Source organism: Erpetoichthys calabaricus, chromosome 7 (assembly GCF_900747795.2).
Source record: "Erpetoichthys calabaricus chromosome 7, fErpCal1.3, whole genome shotgun sequence".
NCBI lineage: Eukaryota > Metazoa > Chordata > Cladistia > Polypteriformes > Polypteridae > Erpetoichthys > Erpetoichthys calabaricus.
In genome coordinates this window covers 568,996-593,014 of record NC_041400.2, presented here as the reverse complement: position 1 = coordinate 593,014, position 24,019 = coordinate 568,996, and the positions used below count along the sequence as shown (strand labels likewise).

The window sequence follows — 24,019 nt, the reverse complement described above, 5'->3', positions numbered from 1 at the left end:
TACATGTGGCCAAGGTGGAGTGAGGCCTTCAAAAATACCCAGGGAAGCAGGGCAGAATCCGCCCTGCCTGCCCAGAAGAGGTGCACTGAAAGGCAGCCTGAGCTTCCATTAAAGAGCCTGGCTTCTGGCCTTCACTATCAGAGTTCCCAGACATATTCTGTGATGTCCCAGAACACACTCAACAGTCCCACAAGGTAGAGGATCACCATCAACCCCTGGCTTGTAAATTTACCGAATGAAAAGGAAAAAGAAACAACAAAATGTTGAAAACAGTGAAAAATCAAAGGCAGTCTCATAGCAAAGTCAAAAACACAATCCATAAGAATATCCACAGCTGAAAGCAGAAAAGACAAAATGAAATCATAAATCATAAAAAGAATGAAAATTACAAAACCACCGACGGTGATCTGAATGAACCGCCAAGGGGCTTCACTTCCCAGCCTGCCTTTACTGGTTAGGGGGCGGTCCCTTAACAGTGATGGACAGGAGGCCCTGAATCTTGGGGACCCTCCCACAAAATAACAGGAAAACAAACGTAGAAACTAAAAAGACTACGTAATAAACGAATGAGAACAATCAACAATAATGACAAAAGAAGATAAACATCTAAACATAAGCCACAGGAGCCTCCCAGAGATGGAGTACCAAGTGGAGTGGGACACAGACAAGCCTAGGTGCTGGCATACAACATCAGACACGGCCATCTGTAGTGAGGTGCCCTGCCTAGTCGAAGCTGCGACCAATGGCCGTCCTGAAGTGATCTGACAACAAGGATTTCTACAGGACAGCTCAGGCTTTGCCTACAATGCGCTTGTCTCCTGATGTTTCTGCCCATTCAGTGGACTTGTACACATCCCATACATGACACGTGATGACCAGCCAGCTTACACATCAAATGCGGTTTGGACGGTGGAAGATCTTTCTCCTAAATGGCAGATCAGGTCCTCAAGGACACCGGTGGATATGTTATATGTTGATATATGAAGTTTATTTAAGACAGAAGGCAGGAGGCACTTCTTTACACAAAGGGTTCACGGAATCAGGAAGAAACTACCAAGCCATGGAGTGGAGGATCGGGACGAGATACGGGACAGCTTAGCTAAGCAGACGCTCATCAAGTGCACTCAATGGTCTCCTCTTGTTTTTCACATTTCTTACATCTGTTCTTGTGTTATGTGATGGTGACTTAAAGAAAAAGACAAGCAATGAAGTCAGCTCTGGGGGTTTATTTCCTTTGTGCCCTCATGGCACACCAACACGCTAACAGCAGGAAGACGAGGCCACTGGGATGCCGCGCTGTCTCTTCATTTCACATCTTCAGGATTGTGCGAATGCTGCCAATGAAAAACAGAAGAGAACATTACAGCTCCCCATCTTCAATGAGCTACGGGGCACGAGGACGTCAGGACAAGCAGCACTTCTGGGACATAAAAGAAGACGACAGCATCGGGGTGCATGTGCGGATTAATGCCTGGATTCCCAAGGGTTGTGGAAGTGTCTACTGGTAATTATTGGATGATCCCCTTTCTCCTTTACTCCACATGGTCTGACAATTTTTGTACCCCCTGGCAGGACAGTTTGCATGTTGTTGTGGCGTGGACTACAAGAGATCACCCAGGACTGAGCGTGGACCAACCTTGAAATGACGCTCAAACTGTAAAAGCGCGCCCTATCACTGTTACGTCGTGGTTTCCTTTCACTCTCCTTTGCTCATACTCACCAACGTTAGTTCACGTTTTCATAATTCATCCTTTTATCCATCAGACTATTTTATTAATTACCTTTTCCCAGCGGTCATCAAATCAAAGGCGTCGTTGACTCCCTCCAAAGGCAGCGTGTGAGTGATGAACTCATCCAGTTTGATCCTCTTTGCCATGTAATCAGCCACAAGCTTGGGAACGCTTTCCACGCTCTTCCACCCTACAAGAAACGGGGAGATTTGCTGGCAATCTGCGTTTTCTCTCCGACTACAATCATTTGGGAAATGGCGACCTATGAAATGCTCACCTCCAAAGACAGTTCCCGTCCATCTGCGTCCACCGATCATCTGGACAGGGCTTACTGACAACATTTCAGTGTTATTCCATCCTACAATCACGCTGACACCCCAGCTTTTATTACAGGCCTCCAGAGCACTGACCTGGAAAGCAGAAAATGGAGGAATTGCGTTAATAAATGCGACTGACATTAAGTCGCCCCGACCTCACTGCAGCTTAAAGAGAAGTTGTGTGTAGCACATCAGGGCCCCATGATGATGGAAAGGCCAAAAGAGCTCAAACTTTGCCCATTCCAGTACTTACGTTTATTGTGCACAGATTCTAGAAATGAACCAAAATGCAATAAAACAAACCAAAATCTGATAACAATAAATGAAATAAAACGAGCCGGCGCTGGAGCTGGAGAGCGGTGGCCCTGTGACAAGCTCTCCCATGTGATTTCAAGCACGACATGTCCCTTTTTTGACTGACGTCCTGTTACTGGTAAGTGGTGTTTGATGTACACCACCAGCCAAACGTTTTACAACACCTCAGCTTTTCTTCACACTTAATCCGTAGAAATGCAACAAATAACCTCAAATGTTGAGCAGTAAAGTGCCAGAGGTTTAAATTTATAGTTTAGTTTAGCAAAAATTGAAAAAAGGAAATCTCAGAATATTACAAATGGGCCTTCTTCAGGGAACAACTAACACGTTACAACCTACAGATGTTCGGCAGCAGTTCAAGTAACTGAAGCCTTGCAAGTTGAAGCAAGCAATCTGCACCGGTGTCCCACCTTCTGTAGATGACTTAAAACCCTTAATGCAGAGTTGGCACACACCCTGTTACTGCACCCTCTGAAGTCCTACTTGGACAATATTACACCGTATAATGGCAAGGGGTCCTCCCTGCGTGGAGTTTGCATGTTCTCCCCGTGTCTGCGTGGGTTTCCTCCGGGGCTCCGGTTTCCGAAGACGTGCAGGTTAGGTGGATTGGCGATTCTAAATTGTCCCTAGTGTGGGCTTGGTGTGTGTGTGTGTGTCCTGTGGTGGGCTGGCACCCTGCCCAGGATTGGTTCCTGCCTTGTGCCCTGTGTTGGCTGGGATTGGCTCCAGCAGACCCCCGTGACCCTGTGTTCGGATTCAGCGGGTTAGAAAATGGATGGATGTATAATGGCAAGGAAACGGCAATTCACAAATGAAATGAGACCCTGACAAGTGGAGGAATCGCAAAAAACAAATCCAAGTGTTGGTGAATCCAGTGGTGTCCTACATGATCCGAAGGCAAACGGAAACTGTAAGAGACTCGGACAGGAGGAGGTCTGGCCGAGCCAAAGTCACCAGCGAATGAGAAGGCACACTTCTGAGGGTCACCAGCCTCACAGCACCACAGCTTCAGGCACAGCTCGACAGTGCAGGTTGGAAAGGCAGCTTTCAGTTTCTACTTTGAAGAGGAGACTTTGTCCAGTCTGCCGTAGTCCACAGCTGGCATTTCAAGGCCCCGTTGTGTCCTGTCCTGCCACTCGCCCTGTCAAACCCGCAGCACAACGTCTGCCTCTTCACAGCAAAAACTGAGGTCAACACTATGGCCATCTGAAGTCCAGTCAGAAAGACTGAGGAGGAGCTCCTGTCCACAGTCCACGTTCACTCGACACACGCGTCTCTCTTACGTTACGATATTTAGGGTCATTTATTACTAGCACACATACACAATTCTGCTCTTTCTTTTTGATCTTTATAAAGTCGTGTATTATTCTTATTGTCCTTTTGTCAGTGGAGATAAATAGCAGTATCGTACTGTATGCATAATTTGTATGTGACAAATAAAAATGTGATTTGATTTGAAATGAACTGTCTAGCCCAATATAATCATCAAATCTGATGTAGTCAGAATAAAATAATCCTCTCTAAACATCGATTTCTATCTTCTGTGCCCACGCCAGCATATGCAAAGAATGCAATGTCACCATCCGCTCAAAATGAAATGTCAGAGTTTTACAAATGAGAAACCGACTACTGAATCCCTTTAGCAAGCCGGGTGTGACCATGAAGGATGCCATCAGTCAGTCTGTAGACAGTGCTGAACAACAGAGGATGAACTCGACCAGCTTTAACGTAAGCCCATTTATAACACCCACAAAAACGGGCCTGAGAGAGACAAGCCGAGGTTGATGGGGCCACCTTGAGAAGCCAGCCATGAATGGAGCCCATGCAAAGCGTATGCACAACGGGGTGCAGATCTACGCTGCTAAAGTCGAATGACTTAGGTGGGTGGCCATCAGCGAGTATCTGGTAGGACCCTGGCTTGGGTCAGCTCGCGGGGTGAGTGCCCTCGGCATGCATGCGCAGGCAGTGGAGAAGGCAGATGACGCACATGACACCACATGAAAGGAGTTGCAAAAGATCAGAATGGCGGCGGCAGCAGAAAAGGAAGCAGACGTCAGTTTTGTCGGCTCCTTTTAAGAGCTTTCTGCTGCTGATGTTCACTAAATCTCTTCGTCTTTCTTCACCCCCTGGCTTGTTCCAATACTTTACATTAAATCAGACTGGGCCAACACATTCAAAACCTGGAGTTACAGCCATGTTGCTGTCACGATTGTCTGATGTTATTTTGCCATGTTTGTGTCTCCTGCACTACTCCAGTTGGGTGATCATTACTGTTCTGATTATTATCGTGGCCGATTTTATTTTATTAAAAAGCAAGCACCACAAATATAAGTTTCATCAATTACCTCAGTCTTGTCATTATCCCAAAAATCATAAATGGTTCCTATAAATCAAAGACAAAAAAAATAAATAGGCCTCCAAAGAAGCCAACTGTCCCAAACCTCCGCTCCATCACAAATCAAAGGCCATTCTTCTGAAATGCATCGGAGTCTTTAATGGTGTAATAAAAGCACCACTGCTGTCCTCTTGAAATCTCACCCGTGGCTTATTCATAAATTAGTCCACATTATCAAAATGAGTTTTACTTGACAGTTCAACACGCGGACATCATCACTGCACTGACTTCCCGGCTAATATTGAAACAACTCTGCTATGAACTTGTAAAAGTGTACACGTCAAAGGCTGCGGTCACCTGAGATTTAAGCTTCCTTACTGACCTAAACTCACACAGCTCACTCACTTTGGTGGCGTGCACTCTTTATGTATCTGGGAGGTTTCACTCACCCCAACAACCAGGTTACGTCAGAACAAGACCCCCTTCATTTATGCCACTGTTCAGTCAGACTGCCGTTATTCACCTGTTTATATTAGAGGACCTCTCTGTTCATCCAGGCGGCACGGAGGTTTGGTGATAGCCACTATTGCCTCATGGATCCCACAATCGCTTCTCCAGCTGTCTTTTCTTCATCCTCTCCTATGTGGCCTTCCTCATCATACTTCAGTTTTCTCGTTCTCAACCCCATGCCAGGTAGGCTAACAGAGGATTCTACCCTGGCACTGTGAGGGTGTGTGTGTGTGAGTGAGTGGGCTCTATGATGGACTGGCACTGCGCGCCTCGAGCTGATTGGTGCTGCTGGGATAGGCTCTGTCTGTCTGTGGTCCTGAATTTGGCTTTGACTACCTTATGTTACTTTCTTAAAGTAAAAAAACGTAAAATGCCTTCCATGACATTACATGGATTTGTCAGATAAGATTATGGACGTAGGAGACTCACAGCACAGCGGTGTGTCAATGGTAAAACAACACAGGAAGACTGTAGAAATGAACTTTGGCAACCAGATGAACGTTGTGTCACTTTTGTCTACTAATGATAACACAATGGCCTGATCTAACTGATTTTGTCAACAAGTCGTGTGAGCCACTGTGTGAAAACCCACAGTGGAGAAATTTGACTCAGCCTCTGGTTTTGGCCTCCATTATTTTCAGACTTAATCCAATAAGAAACACTCTAATAGGAACAAAAAGGATTGTGGTTGCCCCTCACCATAAGTTCAACATTGCCCACGCATTCAAAGGAGTAGTCAACACCTCCATCGGTCAAACTACTCAGCACTTCCTGGATGGGCTTGTCGTGATCGTTAGGGTTGACGAAGTCGGTGGCTCCGAACTCCTTAGCCTTACTGGACTTGTCCTTGTTGATGTCCACTGCGATGATCCGAGATGCTCCCGCTGCTTGGCAGCCCATGACAGCCGCTAGGCCGACAGCCCCGAGTCCAAACACCGCACAGGTGGAGCCCGGCTGGACCTGTGACATTGAAGTGACAAGACAGGCAGTTAAAAATAATAATACCCACAGGCCTAAAAAGTCTCCGCAGGCTGCTGGACAGCCGATCATAATAACAGATATTGCAATGAAACAACCGTCCATATACAGTATATACATATATATATATATATATATATATATATATATATATATATATATATATATATATATATATATATATATATATATACTAGCTGGAGTACCTGGCATTGCCCGGGAATCTATAACCGGTGAATTTCCTAAATGAAAGAAACAGAACATAGAAATAGAACAGACAGTTTTCTGATTGACATTTTATTGTCACAGGTAATATAAGTGGTCATTTTTCGTTTTGCCTTGTGGTGTGAAAATGAACAAATTCTGAGGATTGCCCACTCTAGAACATGCTACGTAGAGCTGTCCGTGTGAAAAGGATGTATTTTCCAAATTGATGCCTTTAACCTGCAGTGATTGCCCCTGAGCCTTATTAATTCACATAGCAAAAGCCAAACAAACAGGAAATTTGAAATCAAAGAGTAAATCATTCAAAATCAGCGGAAGTCTTGGTATGAAAACATCTTGACGTCTTGCACAATGTTTCAGATGCCCTTGAAATAGACTTTTTCTGGCATCGGAAGTGGACTTTCTAATGCTACGTCTTTTTTTGGTGGCATGGGTATATTAGGGAAAAGCAGGACAATTATAATGTGTTTCATTGTATTACGTATGGAATAAGCACCAGAGTGAGATGCATGTACGTTATTTACAATACGTTGGAAAGTGAACAAATAGCACCAGCAAGTCAGAAAGACTAAGATTGAAATTGTACTGTGAGTCGGAAAGCAAGCAAATAGCACCACAAATACGGAAAGCCAGTCACGCGCACTGGGTCGTTCACGTTTTACATCCATATGGCAGTTCCCTTTCACGTGATGAAAGCAGTCGGTCTCCTGATACTTGGACACTTCTGCAATCTCTTGACAATTTAAAGAAACATTGGTAAAGAGGGATGCATGGGGACCAAACGTGCCGCTAGATGGCGCCGCCGTTAACATCTGTTGCAACGTGCGGCCATCTTGTCGATGATAAGAACGGGGACGTGTGCCGAACTGTCGGTGAAAAGGTGCCCTGCGCTTCACCACGAACATTTTTCCCAACCAAACATACCTCATGACCTCCTCCTGGTCACAAAGGAGCCCCATGCCCAGTTTGGTGGCGATCGGACGCCTGGTGCAGATTTGTATGGCGGACAAACAAACAAACACACATATATACACACATACATCGACTCTGCTTTATATATTAAATATGGAGACAATACGACTTCATATACAGTGAGTCGACTGTCAAAAAACTCAAGAAGTAGTTCCTGATGTTTGTATTTTCCACAAAACAACTAAGTGCATGTCCTTCAGTTTCTGCTTTCCTCCTAATGACTCCCATGCCCAGCCAGCTCTGAGCCCAGCTCTCAGCTCCTCGTGCTTCTAAACCTCAGCTGGGTGACATTTATGGTACTGTAACCGCACTTCCCTTCCTCTGCTCAAGTGAAAAGCCTCTGCCTTCTGGAGATGTTCATCTATAAGCTCAGGAGCCATCTTACAACACTGTCTACCTTCTGTTTTGTCACTGGTGCTCCACATCTCCCACTCTACTGCCATCTTTAAGCACTGGGGAATCTTTAGATACTTGGCTGAGGGTGGAGTTGATTTTAGTTTATTTGTTAACCACGTGAACGACAGGGGACATCCTGCGCCACATACTCGAGACACGACTGGAGTCCAAAGGACAATTTTACTTTCACAAAAACCTTCTCCATGGGCTCCGTCCACTTCACACGTAAAGCCAAACTCTGCACTCCTCGTCCTTTTCCAGCTCCATTCCTTTCTAGGTTAGTTTTACAATCGGGTACAACTCCCGCTCACTCGGCTGAGGAGAGGCTTCTTTTCAAGTCTGACCCAGTTCATCACATGTGCACCCAGAAGGGTGAGGACAAGGAAGGTGGGTGCATCTCAACAGCCCCCACTAGTAGCCCTCAACAGGACTGACCACTGGAGCTACATTTCCCATGCAGCCCTACAGGAATCCAGTCTTGGGCAACACCAGAGGTCTGCTGCCATCACTCATACTTGGGGAGCATATTGCCCCAGTGGGCCGTTCTCCATTGTCCAAACCCCTGTCCAGAGTGCTATACTGAATAAAGAAGGGAGACAGAAGAAGGGGAGAATGTTCCAGAAAAAGAGAGTTGACAACAAAAGCAAAGACAGTAACTGAGAATTCAACAGAACTTTGGGCAATAAACGTTCAATCTGCCACCAGACAGCACTGCAGTTAAAGCGACACACCAACTATTCCGACCTAGAAACTGTTTTCCTCGTTATATTTTTATTATCACTTGTATGATAAATAATTAAAGAACGCATTTGAGATTTGTTTATGAACCTCACCAGGACTAAGGGTTCTTCATGTACTCTATAGAGGATACTTTAACCTTTTCATCTGATAGTACTCAGCTGATCGGCCTTAACCTGAAAGTCTTGTCACGCTGAACAGGAGTGCAGTGTATTCTGGGAAGCTGAAAGGTGAAGGAGGGTGTACTTAGATTGTAAAGTATTTGAATCCAATGGAAAAACAGCCATGGGCTTGTGATAATGATTCTGGAACACTAAAATGTTGAGACACTCCGCTAATGGAGATGAAAGCAAGTAAGCCACGTTTCATGTGTGTGCTCATTTTGGGCAAGAGGGAGGAGAGGCGATTGTAATAGAGAGAATATGCACAAAGGAGCTCTCTCTCAGTCGCTGCTCTTCTGAAACATTTGCAAAGGGCTCATCTCAGTTACTGAACACTTGCAAGGAACCCATCACTGTCCGCTACTGCTGCTCGGGAAAAATGGACACATGGCAAGGAGCTCTCTCTCTGGCAAGAAATCATATGCTTTTCATTCTTCAATTGAGGACATCCACTGATGAGCCAAAGCATGATGACCATTCCCATATGAAGTGAATGATGTTGAGTACTACTGTATGTCACCACGGCATATGTCAAGGGCAGGGACAGATCAGTTGGTAAGATGTGTTGAACACAGAAGATATGTGCAGGTGTGAAGACCTGAGTGACTTCCACCAGGGTCAAATCAGAGCATTTCTGAAATGGCAAGGCTTGTGAGATGCTCATGGTCAGCCGTGGTGAGTACATACTGACAGTGGTCAATGTCTGACAGGATATTGGGCGGCCAAGACTCATCAATAAGAGAGATAAATGAAGGCTATCCTGCCTGGTACAAACCAACAGAAGGACTACTGTGGCCCATAGCAGAGAATTTCAATGACAGGTACAGTAGTATTGTGCCATGACATACAGTGCATCAAACCCTGCTGCATATGGGTCTGTAGAGCTGCAGTCCAGTCAGAGAGCCCATGCTAACCCCTGTCCACTGTCAAAAGCATCTATAATGGCCATGTGAGCGTCAGAGCTGGAAGAAGGTTGCCTGGCCTGATGTATCCTGTTCTCTGTTGCGTCATTTGGATGAGCGGGTACAGGTGCGTCATTTATCTGGGAAAGAGATGGCATCAGGATGCACTGTGAGAAGAAGACAGGCTGATGGAGGGAAACCCTGGGTCCGGACATTCAAGTGAATGTTAATTTGACACGTACCATCTACCTAAACATCGCTGCAGACCAGGTACAACCGTCCATGGCAATGCTATTCCTCAATGGAAGAGACATCTTTCAAAAAGGATAGTGTGTCCTGCTACACTGCCCAGATTGGTTTGTGGAAAATGAGGAAGAGTTCGAGGTGCTGCCATGGCATCCAAATTTGCTAAATCTCAATCCAATCTAGCAACTGCGGGACGTGCTGGAACAAGAAGTCCAATCAACAGTAGCTCCACCCGGCAAGTTACAGGAATCAGAGGATCTGCTGTTGACATCTTAGTGCCGGATACTCTTGTAGAGTCCAGGTCTCAGTGGGCTGGAGCGGTTTTGACAGCCAAGGGCAGCAATAGAAATCATCAGTATATGTGATGTGAACGTACAGAACTGGACCATCTGGGAAAGTGTCCCCTGTGTCCTGCTGTTGCAGGTGGGACTGGAAGAGCCCAACAACGTTGTATACATGTTTGTATCACTTTACGGTTGTTGTAATTGGTTCAGATGCAAACCAATACAATTTCTATGTGAAAGCCTGTGTCTCCATCTGACTGTTACAAGCGTCACTGCGAGGTTTAGATGGTCCATTCCTTGTCCTGCTGCAGGCCCTTAAGGCCCTCTACTGGTGGTAAACTGAGCTGAAGTAAAGAAGTGAATGTAATGACAGCTCCAGTCAGTGACCAGCTTGCCACAGGGGTCCCTGGGTGAAGTACAAAGGATGCAGAGTGGACACTGAGACAGGTAAGAGGGAGCAGGTGACAGTTACATATCTGGTCTTGGCATTTCTTCCTATCCCTATGTAGAAAAGAGCCTAAGAGGTTCATTGGTAACTATTATGTCAGGCCAATGTCACTGGTGATCTGGTAACACGATAATACAGGTACCTTAGCACTGTTAAGCGCCGCTCCATATCCAGTAGAAACCCCACAACCAAGCAGGCACACTTTATCCAGCGGTGCATCATCATCAATCTTGGCAACTGCGATTTCATAAACTATAGAGTACTCTGCAAAGGTTCCAAGCCCCTCAAACTGGATGATTCGCCTTCCTTTACAGGTGATTCTACCCAGGGGTTCCGTTTTTCCATCGTACTGCTGCTTTGACCTGAGATTGAAAAGAGACAAACAGCACAAAAGTGAAAGAGCAAATCTGGGGAATGTGAGGAAGCATTCTTATCTTGAGTAAAGAAGGACATGACAGCACAGCACAAACGGAGGAAGACAGAGTATAAAAGATCCATTCATCTCTCCATATCCATCTACAATATATAAGAGGGTCTTCACAGTCACATGTGCAGTATCTATTCATCTGGATTAAGGGCAGATGGAGGCCATTCCAGAAACACAAGACATCATGAAAGAAGCTCCCTAGATGGTATGCAAGTCTCAGCACGTAACTCACCACCAGCTGTTATCACACAGATTGGACCTCGGACTCCGGCAGTTCTTGCATTCTCCGCACTGCGATACAAACACAGGAATCACTTTGTCACCTGGAAAAGCAAATCACAGGACGAATGTTGGTAGCACAACAGGTTTTGATGTAAATAATGACACCTAATGCTATGGCTGTTAAGGAGGTTCACTGTCCCAGAAAAGCCACCATATTCTGTAATACGGTTTGTTTGCAGTTTTTAAACCTTCATGGGTTTATGTGCACTGAAATGTCCTCATAAATGAGATGGTAAGAAAACTCCCCTCTGCTTTACGACACGTCTCTGTGGTACTCGGCATCTGATCTCACCGAGTCAGAAAGTGATGTGAAAAAGAAAGTGCACCCCTTTTAGTTCAATGTCTTTTCAAAGCAGCACAGAACTAACGCCATGTTGTCTTCAGCATTTCCTAAAAATGACTTGCTGGTATGGAATGTTACTCGCTTTTAGTAAATTCAATAAAATGTTAAAAAAATATATATGTCACCAATCAAAACATTAGGTGACACACAGCACATTCTACTTTGTCATCATTTATTCAACAAGTCAACATGCAGAGGCCATGTATGAAAAAGTAAATGCACTCCATGACTCTTGCAGACACACTTTTAGCAACAATAACCTTGACGGGTTTATTTTTCTCCGACATTGAGTCAGTGAAATCCTGGCCCGTTGATGTCTGACCCACAACTCTCTTAAAGCCCCACCAGAGCATCACAACAGCACTGAGGTCTGTGCTCTGTCTCCACCATTATGAAACCTTGTTGGATTTCTCTCATGACCCACAGAATATTAGACAAGTCGCGGTGCAGCAATTTACCTTCATTATTATGGGACAAATAAGCTGTCCAGCACAAAATGCACCAGCACCGTCTCCTTTTCACATCATAAATACGGTTTGTCATGTCAGTGGCTCCTGGTGACCTCCTGTGGCAGCAGGTTTTCGTCCCCCCAGTTTTTCAATCAGTCACTCATTTTTCCCTCATATTTATCTCCTTGTTTAACTCACTTGGCATTTTTTCTTCTCTTATTCCACATTTAGAAAAGAGCAGCAGTGTGAGATTTGAATTCATTAGAAATGTAGAAACATTTGTATTTTTTTCTATAGTTTTCAGTTCTTACCTCTCTTCTGCCTGTTCCTGCACTCCGTGTAGAGCTCAATAGAAAAACAAAGTGAACTGAATTGAAATTTCTATTAGTTCACTTTTTTAAAACAGTGAGTGGAGTAGACACGGGCACAGAAACGCTGAGGCTACATCCACACTACAACATTTCATTTAAACCTCAGATGTCAGCCTCCAATTTCGTCTTTTGACCACAATACCCCAGAATTCCAAACTCCTGAAAATGGACACTTGTGAAAATGCCGTCCAGATTCATACAATTCTAAAAATGTGAACATGAAGGGAGACTTTTGAAAATGGCTCTGACTGGTTCATAGTTATTAAGTGGCTCTTCCCTGACGGGATGCGGCTCATTGTGTTCCACTCAGCCTCTTCGCTTTCCTTTCCTATTGTGACATATGGCCGGCAGTTTGTCCTGGCCAATACCACCAGGCCGCCAGATGGAGCCCTCCCTGCAACAGGGAGGTGCCCCGAATTCCAGCAGGGCCTCATGGACATTGGAGTTTTAATGCAAAGCCCTGCTGGATACCATGGGGGCCGCCAGGGGTCGCTGCAGGGAGGCTCAGGGACTTCTATTTGCCTTATAACCCGGAAGTACTTCCCAGTCGAGGGGACAGAGGCAATGACGTACTTCCGGGTTGAAGAAAAGGAGTTTTCATCCGACCCGAAAGTGTTGCAAAGTCACATGGACAGAGAGAGAAAACACTTCCGGGTCAAGGACTATAAAGGACTATGGGAAACTCCAGCAGGGGGAGCCGAGTTGGGATGAACGGTGACTGAGCTACTGGGAGGTGTGGAGGATTATTGCGAATTGCTGTATTGATTGTGATTATTGATTGTTTAGATAGATAGATAGATAGATAGATAGATAGATAGATAGATAGATAGATAGATAGATAGATAGATAGATAGATACTTTATTAATCCCGAGTTTATTAAGTATAATGGAGGTGGAGGGTGCTTTGTGCACATTTATTATTATAATAAATTCAATTTGGACTTTTATCTGGTGTTTGATCTGAGGGTTCAAGGGGACGACAGCGCCCCCTATCTGTCACACTATCAGTAACAACTCTACGTAGCATGAAAGGACACGTCCTCTTCCTGTTTCCATGGATGGCATGTGTACCCAGCATAAGTTGTGTCACACAAGTTTTAGTTATTTAAATGTCAGCAGAGATACTTTCATACACCACTAGTGTTGATGGAGATCATTTTGGTTTTAAAACACTATTGATAAATGAAAACATGGTAGTGTGGATGTAACCTGAAAGATAAGCTGCAGCTCTTTCAGCGTCAGACCTTCTAGTATGATAATTAGGAGAAGGCGGCTTAAATAATCAGAACACTTGGAAAGGCAGAATGAACATTACAGTGATAACAAACAGATTAAAAACCAGGACATAAAACACTAAATTACCTCAGCGCAGCCCACACTCTACTAATCAGGCAAACCCAGTGTTGCTTCCAGCCCTTCATCATTTGTGTCTGTTGCCCCCGTGTGCTCCACTCATTGCTAATTGTCATATTACAATACAATTAAGGGAGCAAACTCCAAAATACAGGAAAATGGAAAAAGAACTTAAAACTACGGCAAATGTATGAATATTTCTAAATGTTTCAAATCTCACACTACTTCTCTTTTCTAAATGAAGTCAGTCAGTCATTTTCCAACCCGCTATATCCTAACACAGGGTCATGGGGGTCTGCCACAGCCAACCCCAGCCAGCACAGAGCACAATGCAGGAACAAATCCCCAGGCAGGGCGCCAGTCCACCACAGTTCTCAACAGAGAATAAGAGCAAAAAGGCCTGCTAAATAAATAATGAGATTAATGTGAGGGAAAATGACTGACAGATTGGGAAGCTGAGAGACAAAATCCTGCAGCCATGGCTGGGCGGAAAAGATCGGGATTGGGAACCAATGGATCACACTGTGTCATTATTACAAGAAAAAGGAAAATCCACCGATATTTCATCTGCTACGTTCAAATACAAATGAAAGTGACAATCTGAATATTTAATATGGCTCAGGAGTGTTAGAAGCGTTTGTTATACACAAGATAATCAGCCACAGACATGACAAGCGGCCATTAAATGACATGACTGCTTAACACTCCCCAATGTTGAAATGTCTGCTCTTGATACTGACAATCTTAACAATTTTTGGCCTATCTCTGAATTTCCTTTTCTCTCACAATTTCTTGAGTGTGTTGTAGCCTCTCAACTCACCAATTACTTAACCTCCAATAATTTGATGGAACCCTTACAGTCTGGTTTCAGAGCGCAGCACAGCTGTGAAACTGCTCTGCTTCAGGTAGCCAATGATTTGCTTATGGCAGCAGACACTGGACCAACCAGCATAATCATTCTGTGAGACCTCAGTGTCACATTTGACACTCAGGTCAGACAGGACATTCTACTGTCCAGAATGGAGAACTCGCTGTGTATCTCTGGTCCTGCCCTTGAGTAATTCAAGTCCTATCTGACTGATAGCCAATGGTTTGTTAGTCTTGGCCACAGCAGGTCCCTCTCAGCGCTGATCACACAAGGGGTTCCTCAGGGCTCTGTCCTCAGCCCTCTGCTCTTCTGTATCGATAGTCTTCTCCTTAGCCATATCATTGGTAGCTGTGGACTGGGTTATCATTTTTATTCAGATGATATTCAACTCTACTTCAATGTTAAAAGTGAAACTTCATCAGAGCTTTCTCAGCTCACAACTTGCCTCTGTGAAATTAAAACCTGGAGGAAAAGAACTCTTTAAAATGAAACTGCAACAAAACTGAACTCCTGCAAATTGGCACTAAAGCGCAACTAAAGACTAGGAGCTCCGAATCAATCACTCTTGACGATGTTCTCATCAGACCTTCTTCTGATGCAAGGAATCTCGGCGTCATTTGTGATTCCTCTCTTTCTTATTCCACCCACGTAAACCACATTAAGAAACATTCTTACTTCCACCTCCATCACATATCCCGTGCTTGCTCATTCCTCTCCTTTTCTAATGCTGAGACACTCGTCCTGCTTTTATCACATCCCGCCTCGATTATTGTAACTCCCTATTGGCAGGTGTCCCTTCTAATCTTATATCACAACTCCAGTTAATTCAGAACTCTGCTGCAAGAGACCTAACATGGACCAGCAACAGCGTGCACATCACAGCCATCCTGCTTTGCCTCCACTGGCTCACCGCGTCTTACAGGACTGAACATAAAATTCTATAAATGACCTACAAAGCTTTAAATGGCCGCACACCGCACTACGTCAGTGACCTTCTTCATCGTGCTGCTCCTGTTCGCCCACTAAGGTCCTCTGATTCTGACCATCTTATTGTGCCCCACGCTAACCTGCACTCTATGGGTGACAGGCCCTTCAGTTAAAGCGCCCTGACTTTGGAATGACCCCCCGAAATTCATGAGATCAGCTGACTCCGTTCATTCTTTTAAAAGACAACTGAAAACTCATCAGTTCAGGGAGGCGTCGAACTTCACCTGACATTCTGACACTCCTCTCAGTTCACCTCTCTGTCCACAAGCTCAGGGGTATTGGGGTGTGTGTTATCTCACTAAGACAATGAAATACAATACAATTTATTTTTGTAGAGCCCAAAATCACACAAGAAGTGCCACAATGGGCTTTAACAGGCCCTGCCTCTTGACAGCCCCCCAACCTTGGAAAAACTCCCAAAATAACCCTTATAGGGAAAAAATGGAAGAAACCTTAGGAAAGGCAGTTCAAAGACAGACATCACCAATGATGTGATTTGTTCAGGATTTCTTCGAGTATTGAATTTAGGATTTTACTCTGGTTTATTTTTTTCTTCTTCTTTTATTCTGTTTAATGCTTTGTCTATCTTGTATTTATTTGTTTTAATGTTCTATCCTGAACATGTTTTATCCAATGTTACATTAACCTTGATTTTCTCTCTGTGACACACCTTGAGCATGGAAAAGTAGCTATATAATTAAAAGTATTATTATTATTATTAATATGTTAGTTTGAATGAACAACAATGAAGCGACTGTACAATATGCAATGCAATTTAACCAAATTCTTTGATACTTCATGATTTCAAAAGATTCTGACCTTCCTTTAAACTTCCTTTTGGAAGAAGAAGAAGAAGTGGGGGGGAGACGTGTCCAGAGTGAGGAGGAGAGGAAGAAGGTAAAGAGAATGGAACCGAGGGTAGGGACTTTGAATGCTGGCAGTATGACTGGTAAGGGGAGAGAGTTGGCCGATGTGATGGAGAGAAGAAAGGTTGATATGTTGTGAGACTAAATGGAAGGGCAGTAAGGCCAGGTGGATCGGAGGTGGACTCTGAGGCCTTTCTTATTTGCAATGGTGATGGACAGGTTGACAGACAAGATTAGACAAGAGTCCCCTTGCACTATGATGTTTGTTGATGACATTGTGATATGTGAGTAGGGAGCAGGTCGAGGAGACTCTGGAGAGGTGGAGATATGCTCTGCAGAGGACAGGAATGAAAGTCAGTAGGACCACCAAGACAGAATACATGGGTGTGAATGAGAGAGAGGTCAGTGGAATGGTGAGGAAGCAGCAGCAAGTACAGTTGGCGAAGGTGGAGGAGTTTAAATACTTGGGATCAACAGTACAGAGTAACGGGGAGTGTGGCAGAGAAGTGAAAAAGAGAGTGCAGGCAGCATGGAGTGGGTGGAGAAGAGTGTCAGGAGTGATATGGGCTGGAGACAGTGGCACTGACCAGAAAGCAGGAGACAGAGCTGGAGGTGGCAGAGTTAAAGATGCTAAAATTTGCATTGGGTGTGACAAGGATGGATAGGATTAGAAATGAGGACATTGGAGGGTCAGCTCAGGTTGGACGTTTGAGAAACAAAGTCAGAGAGGTGAGATTGCATTGGTTTGGACATGTGCAGAGGAGAAATGTTGGATATATTGGGAGAAGGGCATTAAGGATAGAGCTGCCAGGCAAGAGGAAGGCCTAAGAGAAGGTTTATGGATGTGGTGAGAGAAGACATGAAGGTAATGGGTGTAACAGAGCAAGATGACGAGGACAGGAAGATATGGAAAAAAATGATCCGCTGTGGTGACCTCTAACAGGAGCAGCCGAAAGACAAAGATTAGGTAACCACGTCATAGTAGTTGATCATCGCAGGTAGGGTGTGTCTCATTTGTCCCACTTTGAAACTGCTTATCAGCAATCAATAACATTTCATGAAATGGCTGCTGAGCATGGGCCATGGAAGGGTCACAGAAACCACCATCATGTCAAAGATGGAGGAGTCATTCAAGTGAAAAGAACTTCAAAAGGAACATTAGATTTAAAAGATGTATGTGTTGTCTCACCTGGTTTGAATTTGGTCACTCCTGGTCCAACGCTCTCCACAATACCAGCTCCTTCGTGGCCCAAAATACACGGGAATCCACCCTTCCTATGAGACGTGTACAGAAAGTGGAGATCTGTGTGGCAAACTCCAGTAGCAACAATCTGAAAGAAGGAAAGAGTATGCCCAAAGTCCATCCATCCATCTGTCTTCTTAAGTAAGACCCCAAGTCATTTGCCTAAACTTTTGGATTCTTCATTTTCCAGATCACAGATATACTTTGTCATGAAAAGATGCTACTCAATTGACAATTGTTCCATTCAGCACTATAAAATAATGTGCTAATTCTGGAAATTAAGGGGAAAGTGTGTTTAGGACTGCAGCCAGTAAGCCCTTCTTTTTGTATAGAGTTGTGGGAATTTGGTCAAACTACTGAGATATGCAGTTGAAGCTGAAACCTTAACAACCTAACAGAAGAACACTGAGACATTGCGACAGCTTAGGTATTAGCTACATAAACAAGCCTGATGGACTGAATGGTCTCTCCTTGCTTGTCAAATTTCTTAAGTTCTAAATAATCAAACAGAAGTTTCTGATTTTCCAAATGAGCACCTCGACTTTTCTTATCCACATCGAAATATTCACGACCTTAATTATCTTTAGCAGCTTTCAGTCTTAATGCTTGTTAATTCACAGCAGTCTTCAGTTTACCTCCATTGCCTGCCATGATACTGAGCCTAACAGTACGGTGAATTGTGTTTGCTGTGAGCCCCTCTGGTGTATGAACGTCCACCATGCAAAGACAGCATGATAAACATCACAATAACATAGTGCAGCAGATGCAGATTAATGGACAAAACAAGGGCAATACAGAATGACAAGAAATGCCAATAAAGTGCAAGAGTATTGGGTCACATTTAGGAGATGACCCCTGCTGTTGTTCGTTTTCTTGCACTGAACAATTGGGTATCTGCTTCTGGCATTGAGAACTCCAGCAATTACAGTAATGGAGCTCTCCATTTCAGTCTCTAAAACTGTCAGAGAATCGATTCGGATTTCCTTGGAGGTGCAGGTGGTGAGTACAGAGAAAGAGGTGGCAGCCCTCACTGGACACCACAGCACCCAAAGCCTCATCACCATCAGCATCAAACCTGCTTACTCCAAATTAGTAGCACTAGGCTCAAGTCAGAAGATGTGGCGCCAGTCCGGCTCAGGGCCAATCAGTTTAACCTGCTCATATATATACACATGATTAAGATTATTCACTTATTCCTATAGTACTTTGTTTCTTAAACAGACCAGTAATTGTCATAATTGACAAACAGTAAAATAAGACATACATTCTAGTTTATTATTTGTTATTCTTAGTGAGAACACTTTATCATTTTTATTATATTCCTGACTAAGTGCAGCCATTGTCATTTTAATGTTGAGAATATAAAAAGAGATTCTTTTTTTTTTTTTTAATTGTCAATGTCATGAGACTAAACTGATAAAATCTATAATTCACATTAATATCAGTTTAAATAAGCGTAGGGCCTGCCCCATGGTTATACATCCCGAGCAGAGTCTTCCACATGGGTTTAGAAAATTCATGAAATGTGTGAATATTTATAAAGAACGAAAGAAAGAACCCCAGACAGGCTCTTGAGCACAAAGCGAGAAACAACATGCAGAGCACAAGCCGAGGTCTTGTCCAAGACATCGAGCTGTGAGGCCCCACTGAGTTGTTTCACAAAGAAAAGGACAATCGGATGTCATGGGATTCTTTTACTGTCCCTGCAGTGTCAGCTTACCTGATGGGCTTTGGTTTGGAGGACGTGACCCTCTCCTCTAACACGGAAGCACACATTTAGGTAGATGGCAGCTCTCCTCCATTCTATCTAAAGCATTTTACGCAGTTGTGATCCCTGTCATGATTCATTTCACAGGAAGTGCAGTAACAAGTGCAGACATTTTCTTGTTTGTGGAATTGCATTCCTCACCAGTACCTTAATGCGGACTTCATGTTCCTGAGGTGGTGCTACTTCAACTTCTTCAATGGTGAGAGGCTTCCCGTCCTCCCAAGCAACAGCAGCCTTACATTTAATAACCTGTGTGCGATAAATACGAGTGGTTAATTCCAATTCTTCAGGCATTAAGAGAAGTTTCTGAGTGGCCATCTCACTGAAGAGCTCAGGAGCTTTTACTTCTGCTTACAAGCCCTGTTTAAATGCTTTTACTTTAACACAGGCCTACCGTTGGTGCTCTCACAAAGACCCTACCTTCCCGGTGGTTGACATTGCCACTTCTTCACACGTAAACCTTCACGTGGTGACACTTTAGACTGTAGAGAGGAAGGAAATTGAAGGTGATTAGTTCTTAGGGGTCTTTGTCTTGTTAATGATTTACTGTGACAACACCCACTATGCACTTTGCTATGGCAGGTGGGTACACAAGCAGGTGCTGCCTTGAGCCTGAACTGCAACATTCCAGCGCACTGTAGGTCTGCTGATAGACACAGCTGATATCCTCCAAGGTTTTTAATGAAATAAACAAGAAATAGTGACTAATAACTTTTAACTGTAATTGTCCCAATTCATCCATCCATCCATTTTCCTAACCAGCTTATCCTTAGCGGGATTCCAGGTATAATCTTCACGTGCACAGATGTTAATGTTACTTTTATGTCTTTCATCACAACATAATCTGTAATGGAAATAAAATAACAACACAGGTGCTGCCTCTCAGTCCATCCATTCTTGTCATTGTACCTGTCCTCATATGGGATGTCAGCTCAATGCTAGACACACACACACACACACACACACTAAAGAACTTCAGAGGTTTCAGTGTACCAAGCAGCATATAATTGGATTCAGGGAGGAAACATAAAAGCTCTGCACTTTTCAGTAAACACCACAAAGACGACGGCCAGGGGGGATGAAGAGCTGGGAGGCAGCATCAGCTTCTGCTGTACCACTGCGCCATGCCAGTACACATTCATTGTTGCTTCTGTCTTTTAATTCATCGTTTTGGAACGAGGATCACTTTATCAATGTCAAAGATACCACTTATGGCCAACATTCACACATCACTATAAATTCTGTGTTACAATTGTCACATTCTTTACTCTATAGGTACCTGTGTCAGTACAAAGAGGAAGAGTGGCCACACAAGCTCCAACAGTGCATTAGTAGGCCTAAAGAGAACAGATTGTTGGAAAACACCACCTCCATTCAAGTGCCCACACTGCTCCCGCTGCTACACCTTTGGAAGGTACCCTAAAAAACGACAACAAAAAAGCCAACACAAACAGAACATTGTCAAACATGACCTTCACCTCAGACTCCTCATATGTCACAAGCTAATTCTGGTACTGCTACTCCAATAGAAACCATCCTCCTCCTTTTTGTCAGTTTTACCCACAGGTCTCTGCCCCTCACCTTGTGTCTTCTCTCGGTTCTTAGGGACATACACTGTCCATGTCTGAATCTCTGGCACACCAGGTGCTCAACTCTGCCTACCTGGAAGAACAGTCTGCATTACTTGACTAACATTCAAACCTCGATGGATTTATGTTGCAGAAGACCCATTATAAAGCCTCGAAGATGATGAGATGGACAAAGTGAAGATGAGGTGGACATCAAAGTGGAGTTAAAAAATGAGTCCCACATAGTGAAGATGTATGATTGGCCAGGAGAGAGACTACAAGTCTGAAGGAATATCAAAAGACAGATCAGAGCGGGAATGAATGATGTAAAGGTAAAAGATGTTATTATCTGCGTGCTCTGTGGTTGGCATCTCAGAGCAGCTTTGTGTGGTATGAAATACCAAATAATGTGATTGCTTCTACAGCATGGTGACATGGTGAAGACTGCTAGTGCTTCACAGTTCCAGGGTCTTGGACCCTGTCTGTGTGGAGTTTGAACATTTTAGTCGTGTGTGTGTGGGTTTTACTTGCACATCTCATTGGCACGTATGGAAGGCTGATAAGACTACTCTACGCTGGACTGGTATGTGAGTGCCCCATTATTTACCAGCACATCATATGAGTGTGTCCCATGATGGACCAGTGCCCTGTCAAGGGTTGTTTTCTACCTCAAACCCAATGTTGCCACGATATGCCCCTGCCCTGAACTGGATAAAGCGGGTTACTGAGTGGATGGAAAACCTTCTCCCTGCAGATCGTGTTAAGTGGCTTTGGAAGGCCCGCCTTCTTGCTGTGCAGATTTTCACATTTCTACTCAGACTGCGAGAAGGTCTACACGCGTCGCGTAACCCCGCCCACAAATCTGCGCAGCCCGGTATGCGTTTGCTGCAGGAGCGCAAGCCGCGGACACTCGCGGACACATTCGTTTGGAAACTCCGCGGTCGCGACGCAGGAGGTCCAGGGACTTGTGTGCCTACCACAATGTGCTCCTTCATATGACAGTTCTTTTCTGTGTGACCCGGCTTAAAAGACTACGACCGTACACGATTTTGTAAATGTCAAAGGATACAATTGCCACTCACTTGTAAAGTAATATTACTCCTTTCGAATTTCAGTATTAGATTCCTGCGTTGAAGTTAATGTTATGTCCGCAGATATCCAAGTGGTTTCGCGCCACGCACACCTCAACTCACCTGCCGAAAGTGAGACTTGCGAAGGCTGACCGAGAACCCTCAGGATTCCAGTGGACTCTCAGTGACGCCTACTGCTGACTCGAAGGCTGCGCTCGCAGTGGCGCTGCCAAGTACGGCTGCATGCAAATCTCACTATCGACTGCGTGAAGCTATTGGGCGAGCGGTGAGGGGGCGTCGCTGCAGTGGGGTGTGGGTGGGGCTACAGCCGAAAAGGCGCAAAGAGTGACGTCACGGCATGGCGTGCTAGCCGCTGAAAGCCCGCCTTCCGGACGCGGAGCCTCGGGGAGACGCGGCTGCTCTCCTCTCTCAGTTCATCGAAACCGAAATAAACAAAAGAAGTGAAAAAGGTAAAGTTTCTCTAGTATTCCCCATTGACAAGGTCCCAGTAACGGCCCCTTATAGTTTCACTTTGCGGTGCTGAGGGTGATGGTGTGAATGCATGGAATACGATCGCGTTTTCCTTGGATTTACTTCCCCGTTAACTTGACTGATACCCGCCGGACCTTCCTCACCCTTGAACCGAGTGGGGACAGGCCGCTGCCTTCTCTTTCTCAAGTCTTTAACAGCGCCCTTGTACTAATCGGGAAAAAATAAGTAAAGCTTGAGTATTATTATTTAGACCTGAATACATTATATTGCAGACAATTTAATCAAAAATGGAAAGTGATGTTAATATAAAACCAAGTTTTTAAATGTTATTTATCCCCATGGCTATTTCCTCGTGTCTGATCCATTCTCTTCTGTCCTGTCCGAATTGTCCCCAGTCCCAGAGGTGTGACCAGAACATCACGTGTGGGTTGGCATTTGACTTGTCTTGGGATAAAAAATATCCATCTATCCCAATTTTTGTAGGGGGGTCAAATAATAATAACAACATAGTTTTAAATAACATATAAAAGCAAAAATTGTGGCATAAATCATAATCTATTGTTCAATAAAATTAACAGAGGCAATGGAACTTGTATTATTATTTTTTGTGAACAAATATAGAACTCCATCTACAAGGTAAATATCAATAAAGTCAAATGTATACAACATACGAGAGCAAGAACAGAAACGTGGCTTATTGTAGTCATGGGAGGCTGTAGGACATCAGTTTCCAGCGTTTAACCAGGATGTTATCTACAGGACCATCTGCGGTTACTCTTAGCATATTCTGAAATAAATTCATTCATGTCTCGATTTTCTGTGATGTTTTTCTCATGTGCCAGAATGATTACATTTCTCTTCCTTGAATGCAGCATTGTTCGGCGGAGTGGAGTGAGAATGCGGTTCAAAGTAGAGAAAGAGCTGAAGACACACCAGTGATGAGTGCTGTGATGCAGACATGGCTCTGACGTGCAGGACACTAGACGCGTGTTTGTGGCCACCGTCTTTTTCTAGAGCTTTTTTCCAATTAGTGTAGCCGTGTTTGGTGAAGATGTCCTCGTGGTCCGAATTGGAAACACTAAATATGTGGCAGGCAAAGTAAAAGCTGCCATCACAGACAACAGAATATTCAATCCATGGTCGAGACTGATACCAGCTTGCACTAAAACATCGGAGTGTCTTTCCAAATGCGCGCTTGGGATAATTAATTAAAAGGGGCTGGGATGGGCTATCCATATTTAAGTCAGGCGGACCGGACTGTGTGTTTTGTTGAAGGCAGAGGTTTGGATACCCGACACGGGCGCAGAGCTGGAGGATTGTGTAGGCTTATCTACATCTTTTGGAGTTTCAGTTCCTAACGTGGGTGCGCTGTGCT

General features: G+C 44.3%; 1 protein-coding gene across 1 annotated transcript; it reads right to left on the bottom strand.

The window, feature by feature from the left end:
• Positions 1 to 1,211: 1,211 nt before the first annotated feature.
• Positions 1,212 to 22,360, bottom strand: LOC114654526 (alcohol dehydrogenase 1-like). Its single transcript, XM_028805124.2, has 10 exons — positions 22,276 to 22,360; positions 19,935 to 19,996; positions 19,662 to 19,763; positions 17,693 to 17,834; positions 11,217 to 11,307; positions 10,700 to 10,919; positions 5,907 to 6,167; positions 2,008 to 2,140; positions 1,782 to 1,920; positions 1,212 to 1,334 (listed from the first exon to the last, which is right to left on the bottom strand). Exons 2-10 carry the CDS (start codon positions 19,950 to 19,952, stop codon positions 1,310 to 1,312), a joined length of 1,131 nt encoding a protein of 376 aa, XP_028660957.1. The 5' UTR covers positions 19,953 to 19,996; positions 22,276 to 22,360; the 3' UTR covers positions 1,212 to 1,309.
• Positions 22,361 to 24,019: the final 1,659 nt, after the last annotated feature.